The sequence below is a fragment of the Uranotaenia lowii genome, chromosome 3, assembly GCF_029784155.1.
Source record: "Uranotaenia lowii strain MFRU-FL chromosome 3, ASM2978415v1, whole genome shotgun sequence".
Taxonomy (NCBI): domain Eukaryota; kingdom Metazoa; phylum Arthropoda; class Insecta; order Diptera; family Culicidae; genus Uranotaenia; species Uranotaenia lowii.
In genome coordinates, this window is record NC_073693.1 from 202,497,407 (window position 1) to 202,521,801 (window position 24,395).

The 24,395-nt window shown below is 38.3% G+C and overlaps 1 protein-coding gene across 3 annotated transcripts in view; it reads left to right on the top strand.

Moving 5' to 3' along the window:
• The window catches only part of LOC129755331 (amyloid-beta-like protein), a 427,746-nt gene extending 407,100 nt beyond the window's left edge, over positions 1–20,646 (top strand). For all 3 annotated transcript variants that reach the window (XM_055751765.1, XM_055751766.1, XM_055751767.1), the window contains exons 9-12: positions 2,975–3,672; positions 3,736–3,883; positions 16,273–16,449; positions 16,510–20,646. In XM_055751765.1, the coding sequence (XP_055607740.1) occupies positions 2,975–3,672; positions 3,736–3,883; positions 16,273–16,449; positions 16,510–16,611 (1,125 nt within the window). In that variant the 3' untranslated portion in view covers positions 16,612–20,646. The remainder of the gene's footprint in view (positions 1–2,974; positions 3,673–3,735; positions 3,884–16,272; positions 16,450–16,509) is intronic.
• Positions 20,647–24,395: the final 3,749 nt, after the last annotated feature.

Genomic DNA, 24,395 nt, shown 5'->3' on the forward strand with positions numbered 1-24,395 from the left:
TGTTGTATGGTAATCTTGTGAAATAATAGTAAAAAAAAATCGATTTCTAGCTATGTAATTTGGAAAACAGTAACAATGAAATGTAGAACACAACGGTGGCTAAACACAACTGTAGGTTTAATTATTTGTATTAATTTGTTAAATTTTCAATAAAAAAAAAGATTAGAAAAAAAAAATGATTTATGGAAAAGTGTGATAAAATCGAAAACAATAACCGTGATAAAATCGAGCGTGAATTTTGCGAGTAGTGAAAAAATCGAACAGTGATAAAATCGAGAAACTACTGTACTCCCATTAAAACTTTTTAAACATATGCGTAAGTTATCAATCACCTTTTCTACCTTTTTTAGGGATAGAAAAAAAAAACGAAAAATAATCTGCTAAGCGTGATAACAAAAAAATATTGTTAGGAAGGTCTTTCAAATTTAATATCTTCTACCAAAATCCAAAAACAGAGAAAATAGAGAAAAAGTCAGAAAAGGTGGGAAACCTTAATCCGCTCTTGAGTGTCAATATGACACTATTGGAAGTTTGGTGGCTTGTAACTTTTTTCAGCTGCATCCAAATAATACAATTTCTTCGGGGACCCTCAAAGAATTCTTGAAATCTTTAAATCTGCAACTTTAGTTTTTTTATGCACGCACCTTGAAAACCCAAGGAAAAAACTCCCTAATCAGATCTTGACTTCTCGCTCAAAATCGCTATATCTCTCTTGTTTATCAACCGATTTTTACCAATTCATAGTTTTGTAAACCTTATAATATAACTCAGAAATGTTTCTCAGACATTATTCAAATACAACAAATATTCCGATATTCAGAGTCTATGAAAAAAAATCCGAGAAAACATGCTTCGGAAAAAAGACTGTAGATCAGCAACGTCATGCTAAAAAAAATCACTTAGTGTCCATGGAAGCTGAAGCTAGGAGCTATACGTTGCACATACGGATATATTTTTTATGAATTTTTTCAGATCTTGACCACAAAAAATGTAAAAAAGTGGTGTGAAAACCGTACTTTTCAACCCATGAACCCTCACAAATGTTTAAGTAACAACAGATGAATTATTAAGTGGATGTAATTTGGCACAATTTCGCATTTTTAGATTTTCAAAATACAAAACACAGTATTTCGACGAATTTTCAAAGGTCAAACTTTAAGTTCATTTCTACTTTTTTCAGATTTTTTTGCTCTCAAATTCAACTTTACACCGTATTTTGAGTATATTAACGCAAGGTTTCCGCAATTTTTAAATTTATATTCACCAGAAAGCAAATTTCATACCGATGCTATAGCTATTACATAAGCGCTGCGATACTTTACAAAAATATGATTAATATTAAACTAAAAGTAAGTCCAGAAAATTTACGCGGACATTTGCGTATCGTTGGTTTCGAAATTGGACAAATTAAGATAGGTTCAGCGTTTTTGGCGTAGCATTTTGAAATCTAAAAATGCAAAAATATGTCAAATAACGTCAACTTTTTTATCCTCTTTTCAAAATTTATCTGTTGTGACTTAAACAAATTTTCCTGTTCATTGATTGAAAAGTACTGTTTTTACACCACTTTCCTTACATTTTTTGTGGTCATGATTTTAAAAACCTAAAAACATATTTTCTTATAAGCAACGTAAAGCTTCAAACTTCAGCTTTCATGGACACTATCAAAACTATAAATTAGGAAAAAAAATCACGAGAGATATATTGTGTTAAATCAGGCGCTTAAAATTGACACTCCAATGGCTTTAATGAGTAAAAATTTCAGGGACGGATGAGGGTTAAACAGCAGTCTAGCGGAATTGACTGTTAAAAAACAAAAAAAAACTGCTTCTTTAAAGTTGATTCTAACTCTTACTTACTTTAGCTTAAGCTCTGAAATGTAAACAGTGCAAATACAAAAACAAAATTTGGCTCCGTTAACCTTATGGATTAAGCCGTTGAAAATAAACGAATTATAAAAAAAAGATAATTCTAAAAATACTGTCCACATTTTATCCTTCTTAAGATAGATGGTGCCAAGACAACCGTTAAAATAATTAGTAACGTAAGTTTTAAATCCAATTATGCTGTGTTAACGTAGATTCAAAATCTTATTTTGCTGTGATTTTTAAGTAAGGGGATTAATCTTTAATCTTTAATCCTTTTTAGGTTCCCAACAAACATTTCATGATTATTTTTATAAAACTAACTCAAAAAATTTCTTTTTGGACGCATAAATAAAAAAACAACACAATTTGTTTTTTTTTTGTTCGATTTGGCATATAAAGGCAATAAATCTGAGCAAAAACCGGATAAAACCCGACAATCAGGCAACCTTAGCTTAAACTATATAAAACCGTGTTTTTGGATTTAACGATTGTAACGAAAACTTTTAATGATTTCGGAATACATCCTTCAATATATCTACTTTGCAAACATATAATCCTCAAAGTTTTTTATTTATTCAATTAACTTTGCTTTTTGTGGGGAAGGGGGGATTGAACATTTTCTACCAATTTGTTACGCAGGGAAGTGTTAATAAAAATTACAAAACAGACAGGCTTCGGGCTTCGACAATATACATTTGCATTCAAATTTCAAAGAGATCTGAGGATCACATCTGTCGATTGCCTGGTACTCAGAAAACGCGTCACTACGAGAGCTTACAGAAATTAATAAGACAGAAATATTACTATAAATTTCACGGTTTAACCTATTTTAAGCATCAAGCTATGCGAATTGACAGCACGTAGTGCCTTTCTACCATACGTTGTGTTTCACTAGAACATTGCTACAACACCTTACGATGAGTGAGATAAAATTCTTTCTCAAGGCAAATCATATGTTAATTTATTACACCCGTCAGCTCAGTGTTGCAAGTATAATTTACAGACCTTTAGAGATCGAATGAAAAAGATTTTCTTAACTTTAATTCACCGTCTATTGATAGAAGTTTGGTGATAGGCATTTCAAATAATAAAAATTTATTTTCCAGTCACACCGCGTCGAGAAGTGTCTGCAAAAACTGCTCCGAGCTCTGCACAAGGACCGTGCTCACGCTCTCTCCCACTATCGTCACCTGCTGGGCTCCGGCGGAACCGGTGGACTGGAAGCTGCTGCCTCAGAACGGCCACGAACCCTGGAACGTTTGGTAGACATCGATCGAGCTGTCAACCAGTCGATGGCCATGCTCAAGCGCTACCCAGAACTGTCGGCCAAACTGTCCCAGCTCATGGATGACTACATTCAGGCGCTCCGCTCCAAGGACGAAACACCCGGTTCGATGCTGGCCATGACCGAAGAAGCCGAAGCCACCATTCTGGACAAGTACCGCATGGAAATTGAACGCAAAGTAAGCGAGAAGGAACGCCAACGATTGGCCGAGAAGCAACGCAAAGAACAACGGGCACAAGAGCGGGAGAAGATTCGTGAGGAAAAACTGCGCCTCGAAGCTAAGAAAATGGAAGCTGCCTACAAGCAACAACAGCAACAACTCCAGAAGCAACAGGAACAGCAACAGCAGCAACAAGCTCAGCAACAGCAACAGCAGCAGCAACAACAACAGACTCAGCCACAGCAAGTTCAAACTCAGCTGCCAATTTCGGAACAGCCACAGACTCAGAAACAAATCGAACTCGAAACTCAAAAGGACACGGAAGCCACTCGTGACTACACAGAAGAAGTGACCATTGCGTAAGTTAGGCTTTTCTTCAAGTTTCTCACAACTTGACTAATGAGATATTTTCATATTTTTAGAAATAGCCCACAGTCAACGGCTCTGCCAACGGTAGATGATGAAGCCGTGCAACGTGCCGTTGAAGAGGTGGCAGCAGCAGTTGCGCACCAGGAAGCGGAACCCAAAATGCAACATGTGCTCGCTCACGACATCGGGCACGGCGAACCGGTAAGTTAACTTCAAATATGAATTTTTACGACTCAGGAGCATTTTAAGGAAAAATTCATACATGTCATGGCAAATCACAGCATTTAAAAAAAAAGTGGATTTTAAAAGGTTTAAAATAATACAGTTTCTTGAAAACACGAGTCACGCATATCAGATACATGGGGCGTTATATGAACATCCCTCCAGGTACTCCCATAATCATCTTCTAGACCATAGGTCGGCAACCTGCGGCTCGCGAGCCGCATGCGGCTCTTTGGATGAATAACTGCGGCTCTTTAGTTCAATGTGTGAAAATTTTGAAAATCCTCGAAAATTTCTAGAGTAAACGGACGTAACAAATGTTCCTTCAGTTCAAATAATATTTCCCAGGATTCAAAAAGAAACCAAAAACTACTGTAGAACAAATTAACTGCATCTTGTCAGTTGTCAAGTTGAGATTTAGCAGTTAACGTCCTTCATAAAAGTCTGATATAGCATTTGGAAGCCTGAAGATTTTTTTCGCTGGCACGGGAGGTTTTCCGTTGAATTTGATTTCTGATTTAATCGGATAAAAACCAGCATTTTTTCATCGTCAAATAAAGTCCTCACTGTTAAGATTATGAAATTGAGTTTGTTTTTCTTGAATTGAATATTTAAGAAATAAATTTGCTTTACCACCGTTCTGATCAAATATGAGCACATCTGATGATGATTTTAATAATGCTTTGAATACTGATAATAATTGTTTTTTGCATTAAAATTTCCTTCTTAAAACATTTTGTTATCAAATTTGTCAAATATTGAATTCTATCTCTCAGTTTCTTTTCAAATAAATGAAAAAAAATCAAGTTCTTCGTTCTAATTTTGAACATGAGCTCAAGTGAACAAAATTTTCAAGTTTGTAAAAAAATATTTTTTTAAACCGGGAGCTGAGTGCTGGTCGAATTAAAGAATTTCATGTACCTATAATATGAATATTTTCAGGTATTTATTCGAAGGAGAAACTTTATTTGGTAATTTTCTTCCATAAACATAAATATATCTTCGAACAACTTTTACATCTGTTTTTTTTTTAATTCTAAACCTTATTCCTAATTCTGCAATTATTTTTAAAACGTCATGGCTGTTCTAAAAGTTAATTTTGATTTCTTAGTCTTTATCAGAATTTTGGTTTTGGTTTGTTCTATGAAGTGATGATCAAAATAACGTCAAAAAACTAAAATTTGAGCTTAAAAAATCGTTTTGTGGAAAAATGAAATACAGCGAAGCAAAGCCAAAGTTAGATGTCTTTTTTTATGTAAGATTTATTATTGTTATGGAAGATCCGAGATAGCTATCAAAACTTACATTGGACCCCAGCATATTTCTACATCGTTGGTTGAATCTATTCTTGTCGATTTCAAAAATCCAAGATACACTGAAATACAGCAAATCTGTCAAGAATTAAAAGTATTTAAAAAATATTTTTTGACTGATTGGAATATTTGAAATTGTTTTGTTTTGAAATATTGATAAATTAGAATAAATTAGTCACACAACGAATCTTATATCATTAAAATTGGTTAACATTTTCGGCCAGGGAACCGCCAACAAACTACTATTATGTTTAAAATTACAAATTTGCAAGTGAAAACTGAGAATTCATTCAACAAATAATTAGGGCTTGTGATATAGCTCATTTGGCAAGTCTGTTGTCTCCTGAGCCGATGTCCACGAGTTCGAGCCCAAGAGTAAAAATCGAACACAGTTGTACCGGATAAGTTTTTCAATAACGATCCGCCAACTACAACGTTGATAAAGTTGCGAATTCCATGAAGATGGTAAAACGACTATAATCGAAACAAAAAAAAAATCAACAAGTTAAAATATCTGTTTTAAAAAATCAAATAGATTAAATTCCAAATCCATAATCGTATAAAAATTTTAAATATGAATTTGTGAATAAAATTCATAGAAACTTTGACAGAAGGATCAATTTGAATCTATGATATATTTGAGACTCAGAGGTTTAGACATTATTTTTAAGATTTTATTAGTATGGAGAAGAAATAACTTGGAAGGGTTACGATTTTGAACAGAATTGAGAATTTAAACTTAAATTTTCGTTATCGAAAAGTATATATTTTTTTTAAATTTTATTAGAAATCAAAATGAGAATTAGAGAGCTGAATCGGAATGCTTGTAATGAAAAAAATTAAAAGAAATTTTATAGATCACATCTCGCGACCAATTGTTAAATTTTGTCAAATTTTGACTAATTGTTTTCAATCCGTAAAATGAGCATTTATGAATTAAATCTTTGTTGGTTTATTTATTTTAAGACCCGGAAAATATTTATCCAATATATGATAGTTTTATGAGCATAATAAACAAATGAACCTTAATGGATTTTAACGGATGTTCAAAACCAAAATAAATTTAAGGCTTATTTGTAGAATTTGAAGAAAAATAATGGTGACAAACCCTCGTATAGTTTTTTTTATATTGATTTACATCTTGTAGTATGCATTTTTATGATAGAAAATTTTCAATGCTTTTTTTAAATATTTCAACAGAACACATCGAAAGTCTTTTTTTATCTGGGAATAGGTGTTAGGAAAGAATTGCACTAAAGTTTAAAATGATATATTTTATCAGGTCAGAAATGTAAATCGCCAACATTTCAATGTTACTAAGCTGTACCGGTTATGAAAATTTATTGATTCAGAAGAAAGAAAATCGCTTCCGTTTGCCAATAAAACAACGAAAATCTGTGGCGTTATGAAAAAGGATAATAAAACTGAGTTAACATCAGGATGCAATGTATCTTAGCGATCACCATTATTTGTAGTAAGGATAAAATGAATTGCGGCTCTTTGAAACTTGGACATTTCCATAATTTGCAATTTTTGGCTCTTCTGCCTCAAAAGGTTGCCGACCACTGTTCTAGACCATGGGTGACCAAGATTTTCACCAAAGTAGCTTTATTTTGAAACTATCAAACAGCAGAAACTGAATTTCTTTATGAAAATTTCGTACATGGACCCGCCTTTGGATTTTTTATGTGCAACGAAAGGAATAAACTTTTGCATAAATTCAGGGGTCTTTATAGTCGAAATTAATTTGGACCGCGGGCCATAAGGCTTTTGAAACCTAAAGACCCCTGAATGTATGCAAACGTCTTTTCCTAGATGTACATAAAGATCCCACAAGCGGATTCATGATGCGAAATTTTCAGTTTCTGCTGTCCAGGAAATCCAAGGATTGAGAAAAGATCCCTTGTCGAGACACACTCTATAATTCATGTCAGTTTTTTTATGATGGGCTCGCAAAGGTGATATCAATCACTGACGCTCTGTCTGGTATTCCATGCTTGTGATAGGTGCTGATAGATCCAGCTCAACCTCCAGTCTCGCGAAGGAACCTCAGTTAACCGCCCAATCGTTGAAGTCTCTTCCTATCACTACAAGGGGCCCTTCCTGTCAGTTCGTGAGTGAGTTCAACCAACATTGACCAACCCGATCGTCCATCTTGATGCGTAGCGGCTGCAGAGAAAGATGCCGTTAATTTTAGCAATCACGAATCTGTCCCAAGAATCTACCACGATCGGTATCCTGGGCGAGGTTCTAAAATGCCCTATTGATCACCCAACTCCTACACTCCCAACCGTCAGTAGCGTGTTGGCCGCTGTTGGTGAGAGACGAATCGTAGCAATCGGTATCCCACCTAATTTTTATAGTTACTGATTCGTTGCTCATGGCAGGTATGCTGGAGAGTTCTTTCTCGAGCTCCTCTGCAGAGGAAAACTCATCCAAGTCCTTGCATTCAATAGATACGACCTGCGATAGCACTCGGACACTCGCTTTATCACCTAGGGTGCTTTCAACAAACTCCTTGAAGTCGGCGCTTTTTACCGCCGGGTCTTTTTTTAGCTCATCGGGCTCGATTTGCAGTTCACCTTTTTGGGTGCGTCTTGTTTTGCTGACCCAATCGCCAAGAGCAGATAACTTTGGTTCTGCGCGTAGCTTCCGGAACAAATCCGCAGTTTAGCGTTCTACTTCCTATTATGAACTATTAGCCAGCCTCCAGCACTGCTTTCTTCATCGATATCCTCATAGTCCGTACTCCTCCTTTTTTTTTGGAGGAATCGTTCACGACGGGAGAGTCGCGATCTCTTTTCGCGGTTCTTATCGCCTTGGACTCCTTCGAATGTCCTTGAGTAGCAACCAATTTCGATTCTCGAGATCTGTCTCCGCAGGCTCGGCCTTCCGCACCAGCTCCGTTCTTTCCTTGACGGAACTTTGTAGAAGCACCATCAATTTCGGCTTCCATGTCTTGATATGCGAGTGCACGTTGTTGGTGCTTCGCACAAACTCCTGCATCTAATCGAGCATGTCGGCTGCTTCCAAAAGGCCACATTTGTTGATGACCCTTGGTACACCTCTTCCTGCGACTGGGACCTGCTCCTTTTGCTGGGAACTGCTGAGGTTTTCAGTGGACCCATCACCTCCTAATCTTCTTTCCTAGCTCTTTTACTACTTTGCTCAGTAGAAGAGACCTAAGGAGCCCTCTCTTAGCAAAGACCTCTGTCTGCGTTCTTCTACCTTCTCTTCCTTCGTCCGTTAGTTGTCTCGAAATTCTTTCTGTTTTTGATGTTGTTTTTGTTTTGGTTCATGTTTAGTCCCACGAGTAGCTAGGAAAATATACAGTCTACTGCGCTAGGAGGTGCCTTACTTTAGCGCAGCAAGGACTTCATTTCTGTGGGGTGCGTTTGGTGCCCCACAGGCTACCGTTTGCTATTGACACATTTTCAACCCGTCAGACTTCGACCTTTCGCAATAAGGCGTATCCACTTTATGCAACCTTGGATCGTTGTGTCCAATAGGTACCGTTTGAAAAGTCCGAGTTTGATGCGTATTTCTTCATCCATGAGGGGGGGTTCGTTTCTTCAGTTTCGTTTGCGTAGTCCATTTCCATGGCATGTGTCTTTATGAGAGGGGTTTCTATCAGTTTCGTTTGCATGATCCATTTCCGTTGCATGTTTTGCGTTGCATTAGAAGGGAGATGGTTCTGATCTATTCCGAATGTATAATCCGAGTTCGTATGCGTAGGTCATTTATGGGGGGATTTATGCCGAATTCAGCCGCCTCTTACGACGTACCACAGCTGCCCGAAGCACCTTCGACGAGTTTCGGCTGGATCTGGCTAGCTCTCACCACGTCCGCACCATACTTAACGGGTGTTAAATAAAAAATGAGAATGTTTTCAATACCTTTCAGTAACTCAAATAAAGAGCGTAAAATTTTCTTTCTCCAAGAAAATTGCTCTTTGGGCTCCCTAGAAACAGTAGGCGTGTTTGGTTTTGTTAGTTTGAATTTAGTCAAAGCAAATATGGCGTCGAAACAGCACGTGCTCCGCGAACGCATTGTACGGTTCTACGAAACGCATTTCCAGCAAGGAAAAAAGTTCACGGTGGCACATTTTAAGGAAGAAAATGTACCTGTCAGTACGGTATTTCGTATCCTGGGTTCCCTGAACGTAGAGCGGAAGGTCGGAAGTGGTCGTCCGGTGACGATAATGACGAAGCAGAGGAAGACATCGTTAAAGAAGCTGTTTGACAACAAGGACGCAACCAGCCTGCGTGACGCCGGTCGGAAATATGGCTGCTCCCACGTATTGATCCATCGTACCCTCAAGATGGAAGGAATCGTCTGCAGGAAGAAGACGAGGTCGCCGGAGTACACGGTGGAGCAGATTGAGACGGCTAAATCACAGTGTCGGTGGATGACCAAAAAATACCGCGGGACGTCATTCGTTCTGGCTGGCTGGCGTACCTTGAGGAGAAAAAGATACCGTTCGTGCCGAAAGATCGTAACCCAACAAACTTGCCCCAGTGCCGCCCAATAGAGGATTTTTTTGGCTCTCTCAGTACCCTAGTGTATAAAAACAATTGGAGGGCCAAGGACACGAAGCAACTGACTACAAGAATCCGGAATTGTATACAGAAAATGGACGTAAGTGCCGTACAACGTTCTTGTGAGAGCATCGCGACAAAGTTGCGTCGAACATCAGACCACGGCCCTTACTCAAACATTCACTGACATTTTTTTTTGAAGAAAATACATTATGTTATTAATAAAAAAATACTGAAATCGATGAAAAAAACATAACAATTTTTTTATATGTGATTGAAAAAATTCTCATTTTTTATTTAACACCCGTTACACAAAAAAGGGACTCGCAAAACCAAAATGGCGAAAATCAAGTCCCGAGTTCTTGAGCAACAGCTTAGCTCCCAAAAACGATCTTTTCGATAATTAATCACAGTTTTAATTTGGCTAATTAAGCTCATCGAATACGCAACTCACCCAATGAGGCCGTTGTCTTCTGCTGGATCTAAAAGCAACCGTTCACTGCGTGGTTTACTGGGCAATCGAAACTACAATATCGAGCAGTTACTTTAATGGCTCTAGGAGGGGATTTTTTGTTTTAGGTTAGACTAACCCTTTGCCTTGTCTCGAGGCTGCAAGCTTTCTATTTCCTTCTTTTTCCTTTTCGTTCTTCCGTTCTTAAATCCTCAGCAATCTACGGCATAATGCTGGCATAGTACTGTTTTACGTGAGTCTTGGTCATTTATTCTTCGCAGCAGCAATTTCAAATCCTTGTTTGACTACCGCTGGAATCGGTGTCGGCTACGACGAATAATACTGTTATCTTCGTTTTCAATTCGGCTTCCGTTGCTGCTGGATCCACTCGGGGAGCACTTATTTTTCCGCGGCCAGTGAGACGAAAAATGACTTTATCTCACCTTATTGAACGAAAGATACGGATATCTCTTCTTTCGATTCTGGCTAGCAAATGACGGAATTTTAACATTTAATGCTTTTAACAGCGATGACGAGTCGAAATCCAAATGGTCCTGGCTTATGGTAGGACACGCTCAGAAAAAAATAGCTAAACAGACATAATTATAATGCTACACCAGACAGACCCGTTACCAAAATCCCACACTAGAAGCAGCGCTACATCTGCTTTGCTATCTTGGATGCGGTTACTGCTTACCAGAGGTGCCAGGTATCCTGATTTATCAGTATTTGTCCTGATTTTCGAGAGACCGTCCTGATTTTTCAAAAACTCTCGAGTTGTCCTGATTTTTGAAAATAAGTCCCTAAAATGTCCTGATTTTTCTTAAAAAAAACTTCTTAAATTTGATCGAATTTGTAGTTAAACCATGAAAAAATCGATTAAATAGGTTATACAATAGTTAAACCCATTTAACAGATGGTAATCTTCGATTCAGATGATAATCAAATGGTGTTTTTCGGTATGAACTACCGGCTAGCCAACAAGCTGCGTACTGTTGTGACATAAATCAAGGCGTTTACAGTAGCTATATTGCGCCATTATTTATGCAATCTTAACAGAAATCCTTATTATTTCCATGAATCAAGAGGTGTCTTGAAAAATCCTGATTTTTAACTTCGCGTTGTCCTGATTTTTGACGAAACTACCTGGCACCCCTGCTGCTTACTGACCACCCGAATTTGAAACTCGCTGCCGTCAGTAGCGTGTTGGCAGAGGTTGATGAGAGGCAAATCGTTCCAATTTATGTAAATTCTCCCATACTCCTGTCAAAGACCGTCAACGGCCACTGGTTTACTGCTTTACTAGAATTGTTAGGTTATATGTGTGGTGTATGGTGGTTGAAGGGAATCGTCCGCTCGCTGAACGACACCTTACTTCTTTGGCAGCCTATCGATGAAAGAGGACGATGCCACGTGCCTGGCTGCCTGATTGGTTGTTGGAGGGAGTTCTGCTGTCACCGTTGATAGCCCTGCTTGTTGCTGTCACTAATGTCATCTCAGCATGGGCGCAGAATACTGGAGGCAGGCCCCCAGGCCCCCAAAGCATTTTCATTCAGATTCTATTACACTTACGGCATCGTCCATGAAGGCGCTGCAGTGCACTGAGTGGCCACGAACCTTTTCATCCTCCGCCTTGGTGTGGGCAAACTTCCTCTCGTCGCCTCCGACATCATGCCACAGATGGTTTTACCGATGCCTCCGTTGGTGCGACGACCGCAGATGCAGTCAACAAGTGCAATCGAAACTGCCGATGATAATAGGCGGCCAAATGCCACAGTTGATTCGACGACCGCATATGCAGTCGATAAGTGCAGTCGAGACTGCCGATGATAATACATAAGTGGCCAAATGCCACAGTTGATTACACCACTGCAGGTTTAGTGAGAAATTGCGGCCGGGGCTGTCGATGATATTCACCCTTATTCTCGTTTTCGATCGAATGACATTCGTTCGAAAGTTAGGCAATTCCGTATTCTTGTTTTCGTTCGAACGAATGAGAACAGTTCGATCTTTCGAACATAGTTCGTTCGAACGAAACTTTGCATTCCCATTTTCGTTCGAACGTTTTTCCTCTATGGGCCGACATACGCAAGTCTGATGCTGCGAACAGGGCGCGTTTGTGAAGATGAGAACAGTTTTGATTCAAAATTTATGATATGTTGTGAGGTAAAACACTTTATTTTAAGTATCAAAACGCAAAAATGTGTGGTTTGAAATAAAAAACAATTTATTTGATTCAAAATGCACACCTTTATTTATGAATTGAACTCATAAAAACAATGCGCGTTTTCGATTCTTTCAACAACACAAATATCACCAGTGCCTTCATTATCACCGGCAAAAAGGGTACCTTTTTGTAATCGTAAGCAGCCTTGATATTAAGCGGCGTTTGTTGCTGCTGTTGACCACGGTATGGTGTGTGGGCTTGATTTGTTACCAGGACCCCGGGACCTTCCAGATGATGTTTGTTTTTCGGAAAACATGCTAAAAATTCACCGGGTGAGTAGAATTACCACTAAGCACAGAAAAATCCATTTCAATCGGGATATCACATCTATATCAACACTCGCGTCGCGGGCCGATAATTTTTTTTCACAGCAGTAAAAATACAAATGTTTACGTTACGCCAAAAGCTATCATTTTGAGGCAACGATGCCACACAATCGTTTGTATCGTCAGTTATCTCATATTGCCTATAAGATCCCCAATGAAACAAAAAAAACACACTGATACATGAAACTTTTTTGTGGCAACGCTACTTAGAAGATTCGAAGTTCATCTGGTAACACCAACATCGAACGTATCGCGTTCGAACGAAAACAAGAATAGCTTTTTCGAATTCGATCGAAAGTATTCGTTCGAACGAATGCCAGATACGCCGTAAACGGGAATAAGGGTGATTGAGTGGCTAGTCACCACAATTGGAACTACACCCATAGAAGAGGTTGCAAAAATCCAATGCCTATTTAGCATATCTCTGTGCCGATAATGCGCTGAAATGTGCACTGTGCCGAAGACGTAATGTTTGAAAAACCGTAACTGGCATAAGGACTCGGCTGCCAACCAAAATGATGACCACTACATTCAAGCGAAACAAGAAAAACATTTTATGGGATTTCTTTCCTATTGGATAATTCATCCCAGAAACAAGAAAATAAAAATTAAAACCACAGCGCCGTAGTGAGAATCGAACTCAAATTACCAATTATATCGTCTTGCCAGTCCCACTCTTTAACCAGTGTACTATTCGAACTTCATGCAGGAAGAGCGATATTTGTCATAGGCTTTCGGTCACCGGTCAATCACAAAAAAAAACGCACAACGGCGGCTTCCCGGCGTTTGGCCTCCTTTCAATGCATTCCTTTGTCTTGTGATGAAAACGGTAAAGGGAACGGGAGTGAATGGTACGGGAAATCCATTGAATGAGAACTGTGCTTTGCTTACTGCCTGCTATTACATACACACGCTACATATACACAGCTGCCAAAGACGGGCAGCTTGGCCAGTGGAAGAAATATTTTTGTTGTTGCTTTTGCTACACACGCACAGCTTGGCCGTGGTTGTTTGCCGGCGGATTGAATTGAAGGAATATTTTTGTTGTTGCTTTTGCTACATTCACACGCACAGTGCTCGGTTCGCTGGCTGCCTGGTGTTGGCCGGTATTTATTTCTATCCTTCTTCGTCTTGTGATGTGATAGGGAGGGACGTGAATTCGTTTTTATTTTGTTTCTTTCAGACATACGCAATTCGGTTAACTTGGGAGGTCAATGCCGGTGGGAGCAAATCGAATCAGCACCGGTCGCGTTATCTTCTTGTACCGATGATGCCTTGTACCAATGATGCCGCCATTGGCACAGAGGCTGAATTGTGGGTGTACGACTGCAGGCGCCGTAGAAACCAATCTAGACGATGGTGCTGGGTGGCTGAATGCCGCCGTTGATGTTCCCACTGCGGGTGCAGCGAGTCAGTTGTTGCCTAATCTGCCGATGACGGGGTGTTACCACTTGTCACCTTTCCTCCGGCGAAGGTAGCGAGAAATTTGCAGCAAGAGCTGCCGGTGATGTTGAGTGGCTGACCACCACAATTGGTACTACGCCTGCGGGCGCCGTAAAGACGGAGTATCGTTACGATGATGCTGTGTGGCAAACTGCCACCTTTGATGTTGCCACCACGGGCGCGTTGTGGCCGAGGCGAGGCAGGCAGCTGCAGCCGAGACTACCGGTGATGTTAAATCGCTAATTGCCACCTTTCCTCCTGCGAATGTAGAGAGAATCGACGGAAATTTCGTCCCCGAGGCGAAGGTGCTTGAAGATATGATGACCCTCTTGTTCTATTTTCCGAAGCTTTGAGCTTCCCTCTTCGCTCGAATTCACCCTTTTAGGTGAGCGTGAGAACACCTAGAGGCCGTAGACAGATTCATATTAGTTTTCTAAACGATTAGTTTGACAAGGTGTCTCACCTTTCAGAGGGGCTCTGTCCTCTTAGCTTCTTCCGCGAGCACGTGCCGCGTGGCTGATATGCGCCTTGTCGGAGCTAAAGCGAAACATTTGATTTTTGTTATTGTTACTGTTCAGTCCGACAAGCGGACTGAGAATAGACGCGAGAGTACCGCACCGAGAGAGCAAGACGGCTGCTCTCGCTGAAAGCGCCTAGAAGGTTCGAGCCATTTCCATCTGATGCAAGCACGTGCTTGAGTGCTTGCCCCACAGCCTATTTAAGGGCGCATTCTTCGATGCGCCGCGAGTCAGTCGTTATCAAATCGTCAGACCGTCAAGATGGGACGGTAGTGAAAACTGTATATAAAAGTGTACATAGTAGTGATAAGGAAAGAGAAATAAAAATAGAATGTAAGACGAAATAAGTGCATTGTTTCTTCTGCGCTTCGTTCCGCCCCCTTGCTCCCGGGTCCAGCTGCCACAATCGGCTCTTTTCAGAGCCCTCCATCCGAAAGAGTTTGGATCTCGGTCAACCAGGCGACCGAGATCCCCCCGAGCCTTGGCCGCCAGGCAGCGTCATGAGGACCTGCCTCCGCTGATGGGACAACCATGCGTGGTTGTCTCTTTAGGTCCAATCCCACGAGGGGAGCGGACCATCAGTGGTTGTTTTCCCAAGCGCTCACATCGACGCGGCCTTGGCCTCCAGGTACAGTCCGAGGACTTGCCTCCACTGGTGAGACAGCCACTAGGGGTTGTCTAGGAGAGGCTCACTCCCACGAGGGGAATGAGTCCCACCAGTGGTCGTTTTGCCAAGCGCCGCACACACAGTCCACCAATGGCTTTTCATGGCCACAACAGTTACGGCAATTTGCCCGCTCGAATTCTAACATACCTTTGCTTTTATTTTCTGGCTGAGGAACTGTAGTATCCTCTACGGGTTTTCTCGGATTTTTACCGAAAAAAAAACTCTGCCTCTCTACACTTCGCTCTCGTGGCGATCTTTTTTCTTCGCACCCGGAAATAATAATGACATTTCCCGGGTTTTCCACCTTACGCTAAACGTTGTACACTCGTGTATTTTGTCGTTTGTTTGGGTAAATTTTAACGACATGCTATGAATTATCAACATGGGGATGGGTTCTTTGGTTGCTAAATTGTCGTATCATATCATAAAGGACTAGAATCAACTTATAAGAACTTCAATTGTAACACTTGCTAGTGACTAGATAACTTCAATATGGTTTTCATTTTACACTTTGCGTTGGGCTATGTTGTTGAAATTCAATTTCGTTTCTTCGCCCCTTGTTATTGTGCTGCTGTCTGATTGATATTCACCACTAGCTGAGACCAAATTTCGCGCGTGAGGTGACGATAGTCCAGTCACCTTACCGTCACGAGACTGTAGTCACCTTATTCCGATAGACGATGAAATTAAAGTGGCAGAGGTTTATTCCCTAAGTTCATCCTAAGTGATATTACTCACCTAAAGCGACCCCTGGTATCGAGTGACTCGACTATCGTCACTCGATACCAGGCGTGAAGGAGAAATTTTTATTTGTCATAGCGGGACAACCGATTCAAATTATTATGTTATAACAGGGATACTGATGAATATTTTTTCGTTCCACAGAGCTACTCGGTCCGGCGGGAGATCTACGGTTCCAGCGGCCACGACGGCAAGAACGTCTACTTCACGCTGGCCTTCGCCGGCATTGCCCTGATGGCCGCGGTCTTCGTGGGCGTCGCCGTTGCCAAGTGGAAGGCCTCCCGATCACCCCATGCTCAAGGATTCGTCGAGGTTGATCAGGTGGGTTAATGGGCGTTACTAATATCGCTTGAACAGACTTTAAAACTTGAATCTTTACAGGCCGTTGGACAGCCAATCACACCGGAGGAGCGGCACGTGGCCAACATGCAAATCAATGGCTACGAGAACCCAACCTACAAGTACTTCGAGGTGAAGGAATAATTTCCGAAACGAGGGGACGCTCTTTGTTAAAGTTAAGCTAACACTATCAGAGCCCCGAGCGGGGGGCCAAACTGCGGTTGATGAAATCGTTTCAACACAAGAATATATGGTATCTGTTTGGAAGAAGCTGAATTTCGTTATTCTGTTTGATCTCTCTCTACGTAAATAGAAGAAACAAGAAGCTGCGATATGGGAATGGAGCAACCAGGAGTTTGTGTTTTTCGTTCTGTAGTGACACGGTGTAACAGTCTTGGGTAAGGCCAGGGCAGCGTTTTCCGTTCGGCGATTTGGTCTTTTGTAAGGAGGGAAAGAACTAACTACCGTTAAATAGTGTGATTGTAATTGTAAAATTGCCCGCAAGATATAAGTTTATGATTAAGTACACGATAAGACAGGACAAGTTGAGATATTCGGAATAAATCAAATTTTCACCGGAGTACACCGCCGTTTGAAGCAAAAAGAGATATCTACCAAAACATTTTCCAACCAATCAGAAGCAAATAAAGAAAAAAGAAGAAACAACACTCACACTGTTCGCTATAAAAGAAAATATCATAGTGGTGCCAGGCTACGTTTTGTTTTGTTTCAGGCACATACCCCTACACACATTGTAGAAGCGTTTTGCAAGAAATTAACAGAAAAATCAAGAGGTGCAGATTGAACAGGGAGAGTCCTTGGAAATAATAGTCGCTCTGCAGGACGTATCCTGAACTTCATCCTCGATTCATAGTTAGATAGCTAAGTAGCTAATTAGTTATTATTGTAAAGAAGAAACATGACGAAATAATAAAATGAAGAAAAAAAGAACAAAAACAATAATTGTAAGTATCATAGCTTTTTTGATCAGTGAACCGGAAATGGTAATAGAAAAAAACTATCTAAAATATATATTTTTTGTAACAAGCCTGCTATACGCTTTGAAATTTCATATTTATATAATCTTAACAATAATGAAAGGTAAACTATATATATTTACAACAACAATAAAACACTCACTATTACATGCTTCAGAAACAAAAAAGGAAAAATACAATAATTTGGAAGCTTTTTGATTACCAATCATTTGTTCACCGTTAAAGTTCACACCACTAAAACATGCAACAGAGTAGAATTCAGCAGCCGAAACACAGACACACTCATTACACATAATAGATGTCGTCCTCGTTGTGTAGACACAAAGTATGTGTAATAAAGAAAAACCAAGCAAAAAACCATTCAAGCATCGTAGCCCACAAAATGTGTGTACCAATTAAAGAGCTTCTTCCGAAAAACAAACAAAACAAAATCATTTAACTTGTAGCGAGCAGTAGACACAGAAACTTGTAGAAACAACAGAACTTATCATGCAAATATACACACACACATGCAGCCTATATAGGAAGCCAATATTCGAGCAGAAGCAGAATCCCAAGCAGAAAGCACCATCGCAAACATACCTATACTACCAGGAAGAGAAAAAACACTAGGCAAGGAACAAGGATTGACCGTGTGCAGCATCCTGATAATTGAAATTCGTCCATTTTTGTAGACTTTTGCGAGCGCGTAATTAAGTGTAAGAAGAAAAAAAACACTATCAATGGATAGTGTTCAACCAATCACAACCAAAAAACAACCAGCATCAAAGGATTAATAATAAAAAAAACTGATCACCAAAAACAACCAATCGAGTCAGGACAACCAAAGTTGGATAGATGAGGTTAAAAAATTTAAAAAAAAACATCACTCTGCACCTTGTTTTGCAGTGCACTATTATCCTGCTATCTACATCCTAGAGCGACGAAGCTTATCTAGTGCTTTGGCAAGCAAGCTGTAAAGTTGAATAAATAATCTCGAAGGGTTAGTGTGTTGAGAACAGAAGCTTGTTACGAAGTGACGCAGCCTTTTTTCTGTTTACTTCTGAAAAAATAAATCATTGGCGTTTCAATGAGTATGATCGTTCTTTCAATTAGTTTATATCAATACCAAACAGACAGCAGAGAGTTTTAAGTTTTAAAAAAGCGTATTAGCTTCCAGGACACTTAAAATTCTTACAACTACTTATTGGTGGAATCATTCTTTCGAGTCATTATTTAAGAATATTTAAATCGTTTTGTTACAGCATCATTTTGAATTATTTTGTTAATTAAAGTGCCAGCTACAACGAAAGGCTCTGAAAAATTATTTATATTTAAAGCGAACATTCGTACTCTTAACGCCGATTGATAAAAAATAGCACTCGAAGGCACCATTAGATTTTCCTTCCCAACAGCGTAAAAACAGTGTGTGTATTATATTCGAAAATCTCCTCTAAGCTTAACTTTCAAAATGCCATGCTTGTGTTTCAGTTGCGCATCTACTATTGAACAAAAACAACAACAAAAATTGTACTCAATATTACTCAATCCCAAACCATCAACCCAACAATTCGATAAGCTCGTGAAGCATTGATGACAAAGATGAGACAACAAAACATCACCGAAAGATAGAAAATCACATCACTTTACTTGCTGATTGGATCAAAAGACGTTATGCAAAAAAAAAATCTATGTAAAAATGAATTTGATATTATGATCTAGACACACACACTTAAAATTAACAATAACAACAAGTATTTAATGCCCCCTGAATAAAAAAAAACAAAATGAATTAGATTATATATCATGTAAAAGTATGTAATGAGAATATTTATACAACACGTATAAATGTGTAATGATGTAAACAATTTGCAAAACTAGTTTTATTAGGAAACTATCAAAAGCAACACTGTAATGTAACACCTAATTTAACACGACACGTCAACACTATTCTTTGAAGATTAATGACGTTTCCGTTATTGGATAAGTTGTATAAGTAATTCTATTTGAAGTCAAGTAAAACATCTATTCTCAACTATAATGTTGATTAAAACAAAACAAATCAATAAATAAGCGTGCAGGTTGGTTAAGCTTAATAATAAATAGAGTCGAACGATGGCGAAGAAGAAAACCAAAACAAGCTCTCTATCTAAAAAAAAATACAACAAACACAAGTTTATCACAAAACAAATGCGCTTAGTTTAACACGATTGCTATCCACTATTACTCTCAAGTAACAAGTAAACAACTAATATCTGCAAAGTACATGCTAAATCAAAAATGTAACCGCTCGTTTTTTCATCAGTTCGTTTTCCAACCAAAACAAACAAAAATATTACTCACACTATTATATAAAACAAACTTTTTTAAAAACTGGCAACCCAAACAGCAAAAAATAAATAAAAAATAATAAATAATAGAAAATTTAAAAAAAAACACAGTTCTACTCAGTTGTCATGGGGATGGTAAAAGATAAACAAGCGCACACAACTTAAAAAAAAAGCGGCAAACACCAACAAACAGCCGTTTTTCTAGCGTTTGTATAACAACACAAACAAACGGCGAGCCATTGAGCATGTAACTTTACAACGGAAAGTGAAACGGATTACTTTGTTTAGAAATTCATTGTTACTCGTGTACATGTAATAACTACTCAGTAACTGTTTCATCCCCCTGTTTCATTGAACTCGATCGTTATTTCTCAAGGAAAAATCACATCTATGAAATCTCATCGCAGCCACTTTCAGCATACCGTGACACCTTTGGTCCCCTTTTTTCACCAGAACAATGTCTTTCTATTAGTTCAGAAAAAGATAAAACTTTTGTAAATTTTTCCTTTTTGAAAATATAAACTGAACGTTTTCAGAAAATCAATAACAAACAGCTTCGTTGGGAATTTAATAAAAAAAAACCAAAGTTGAAATGACATTCGATTCCTGAAACAAACGCTAGACTAACCCGTAAAAAAATCACACCATTTAGGCAGATGCATTGAAACATCCAAAGTTAAACCAAAAAAAACAAACAAAAATCGTAGACGCGACAAATGGATATAAGAAAAAAAAAAAACCGAAACCCATCAGAAACTGCAACTGTAACCTTTCTATTTGAATGAAGTAAAAAAAAACAACAACAACAAATTCAGCAAAACAATAACAACAGCGACTGCAGCAGCAAAGAAGCAAGCAAGCAAACGAGCAAACGAGCAAAAAAGAAGAAAAGTACTCGTCCCTTTCGGAGAAAGAAAAAAAACATAAAACAACTAAAGTGAATAATAAACATTAATATCTGTTTGTAGATTGAGAAAAGTTAAAGACGCTACTAACGCAGCAGCAGCTGAGCAAAGCAGTGGCAAGAAGCAAGCTGCAGCAACAGAAGAAGAAGATGAAGATATGGATGGAGATGCAAATCGTTCTGTAAACAAGCAAGCAAAACTAATAATTTGAAGGAGGATAATAAAGTATAAGATAACAATACAGGGTTGTTTTACTCAGATGCTTCGAATAGTCCTCAAAAACTGTTTAATTTGTCAAAACCTTTAAAGTAATTGTAAAAAAGCCTTTTTATCTTTCTATCTTTATATAGTTTTTGATCAGAAATAAGCGTTTTTGATCAGATTTAAGATTTTCATTTTAAGAGTAATTGTATAACGTTGCATGCCTGTAGTTAGGTTTTGATCGAAGTGTCTTTCTCTTTTAATTATCTGGTGCTTTGATTTTGATACTATACTCAAATACTTTTTTTTTGTTTCGATTATAGTCGTTTTACCATCTTTATGGCATTCGCGACTTTATCAACGTTGCAGTTGGCGGAACGTTATTGAAAAACTATCCGGTACAACTGTGTTCGATGTTTACTCTTGGGCTCGAACTCGCGGACATCGGCTCAGGAGACAACAGACTTGCCAACTGAGCTATATCACAAGCCCTGACTCAAATACTGTTTGGAGTTTCTGGCACTGTCCGTAGCAACTCTATCTACATTTTAAGCAAATGAAGGCTGTCCACGATGAAATTGCCACACTATGAAATTGCTCTAACTTTTTAACAGTTGGGTAGAATTTAGCGAAAATTTGGGTGGATTAAGTTCAAAATGCATTGTTTACATCCTGCAAGTTTTAAAGTCCTGTGATCAAAACTCGCGGAAATGGAGTCGAAAGAACAGCTCGTGCATAATTAAATCTTGCACATTCATCACGAGAATAGGGATCTCTCGCATCGTTCCATCGCTGAAACGTTGGAAATCGCGAATTCCTCGTAGTCGCGAGTGGTTGAGCGGTTCGAGAAACGATTGACCACCGATCGAAAGCCTAGAAGTGAAGGAACAAGTATTCCGTACAATACCAAAAATCACCACCGCGTAGTTGAGGCCTTCAACAGGGCCCGAACGCCTCCGTTTGGGATATAACTGAGAAGCTGCACCTAAGCCGAAGTTTTGTCCAGAAGACCAAAACTAAGGCTGGGCTTCGAACGTTCAAGGTAGAAAAGGCCCCTAATCGCGGCGATAAGCAGAACAAGTTCGCCAAAACCCGTGCCAGGAAGTTGTACCACAGAGAACAGAGTTCGGGCTGGAGCTCCAACCGTGTGTGGGAATGTCAACCGCGATTTCAAATGATTTCCGTAACTGAACTAATGCCACTAGGTGTCGTGACTGGTACTAATATTTTTTCCATTTTTTTGCACGCTTAGATAAGTTTAATCACTCGATCATATTTAGACTACTCTAAATTTAAATTTACTGATGAGAATACTAATAGCGTGTTTTTTTCATCCTGTGACAAACCAGTTGCAACCTAACTATCTAACTGCGCTCTAACTGCTGTCATCGTTCTTTTTTATTACTGTTGTGGCAAACTAGTTGCGCACAGTAAACGGACGGTGCCGCCGTGTAAGAAAAAGTTCACCAATACCGTACCAATGTTGTCAAACGAACGAACAACTGTTTGTGGCTGAAAGCAAAATAGCAATTAATATTCCGTTGGTCAGTCGAAATAACGGACGAAAAAATTATTGTTGCCACAATTTTGGCTGCTCTGAATATTTTTTTTTTGCAACATGTAAAAGTTGTTTTTTTTTTTTTTTTTTTTTTTTTTTTTTTTTTTTTTTTTTTTTTTTTTTTTTTTTTTTTTTTTTTTTTTTTTTTTTTTTTTGGTGTTTCGGTCCTTATATATTTAAAGTTTTTCGTATGTTTCCGGTGATATTTTTTAAAATATGATTCCGAAAAAGATACTTAATGTTCGTGTAACGTTTTCGCGGAATATCCGGTCTTGTGGAAGTGATGTTTAATGGTTTGTGATGGTGATGATTTTCCACAAGATGCATTTTCTTTTCTGGAAGAACTGCGTGGTATGGGGCTTGTACTACGCCCTCCCGGACGCCCAACCAACGAAAGCTGTGATATAGGATGAGCCCTAGTAGCCGGATTGAGAGGAGAGTTTCAAGATAAGTCAATTTTGTTTTGTTTATTTGTCAATTTATTTAACAAATTCAGTGGTTCTATCGATAATTTTAAGTTACTATCTAAATCAGTTTAGAACATTTTAGCCATTTCTATTTTCGGAGCGAGGCTCGAAAAATTCATCGCTAAGTTGTGTTGAAACTTTTATGCAAGTTCGGGCACAAGTTGAAAGGAACGACTCATTACTTCTCAAAGCTCAATGAATTTCCAATTAATTCCACCTAATTTTTTATACAAAGTGGCGCTAGTGTAACATATAATACAATTTTTTTTTCGCAACGTCGCAAAATTGTTGTTTTTTTATAACAAATTAAAAAAATGGAATTGGTAGTCTAAAGATAAGTAATAATTTATCGTTCAACCATTTCAGTCTGTACTTTGAGTAGTTTACGCTGGTCAATCCTCATTCAGATGTGGTAATATGGTCACAGTGGTCTGAGCATGATTCGAGATTATTGGCTGTTAAAGGTTCGTGTCCAGGATACGAACGTTTATAAAAACTCTGGAAGTCCAAAGCTACGGAAGCTACAACATAGTTTCGTTCAGATGACTAGAACCATGACAACTTATTTACAGAGTTGCCAGATTTCAATCAGCGTAAGTTTTTTTTTTAAAAGAAACGGTTGTAATTTAATTAATTCGCTCATTTTTAAAGTTCATTTGTACGGCAAGGAAATTTTCAATTTGTATTGAAGTGATGCTATGAATTTTAATGAGTTTTTTTTCCAAACTCATGCTTGTATTTTAAAAGTAAAAGTGAAGAAAAATCAGGTTTATAAATTTGAATTATAGTATAATTTGGTTAGAATCTTGAATTAATAATTTCAATCTGTTTCCATATCTAAATGTATGTGTTTATCTTAGTTAACTATTATGTCCTAAAATCATATTTTGACTCAGGTTCATTAAATTTAGTTCATTCGCTATGGAAAATCCAAAGTAGAACATCTAGCGTAAATAGTATTCAGTTACAATAGTAAGCTGATACTATAAATTCATGGCAAAATATTTCAAAAGAGAAAAGGTAAAGTAATTTTTAGGAAAAATCCATAGTAGTACAAAATTAAACAAAAGCAAAGCAGACGTCATGTGAAGGAAATCTTTACTGGAGTTGGATAACAAACATTCAAAATTAATAGATTTGTTTGTATTTATATGTTTTAATATTCGTTTTATTTATTATTTTTATTAATTACACTTATACAACCAGGTACACCAGAAATATAAATCTTACTGCTGTTTTCATTGTAAAATAATTTTATTAAAATATAGTGTTATTATGCCAACGTCTTTACCTTATAATATTTTGTATAATCTCACAAAAGTTAATGATTTTAACTCACGTATAAATTAAAACAAATATATAAAACTACACTCTTCTAATATTAAACATTTTTCAAATCGTACTTTACTCTTTAACGCATTTTCAATAAACCAAAAAAATAACATTGGCTTGAAAAAGATTTGTTTGGAGCAGAACCCTTGTTCTTGAGT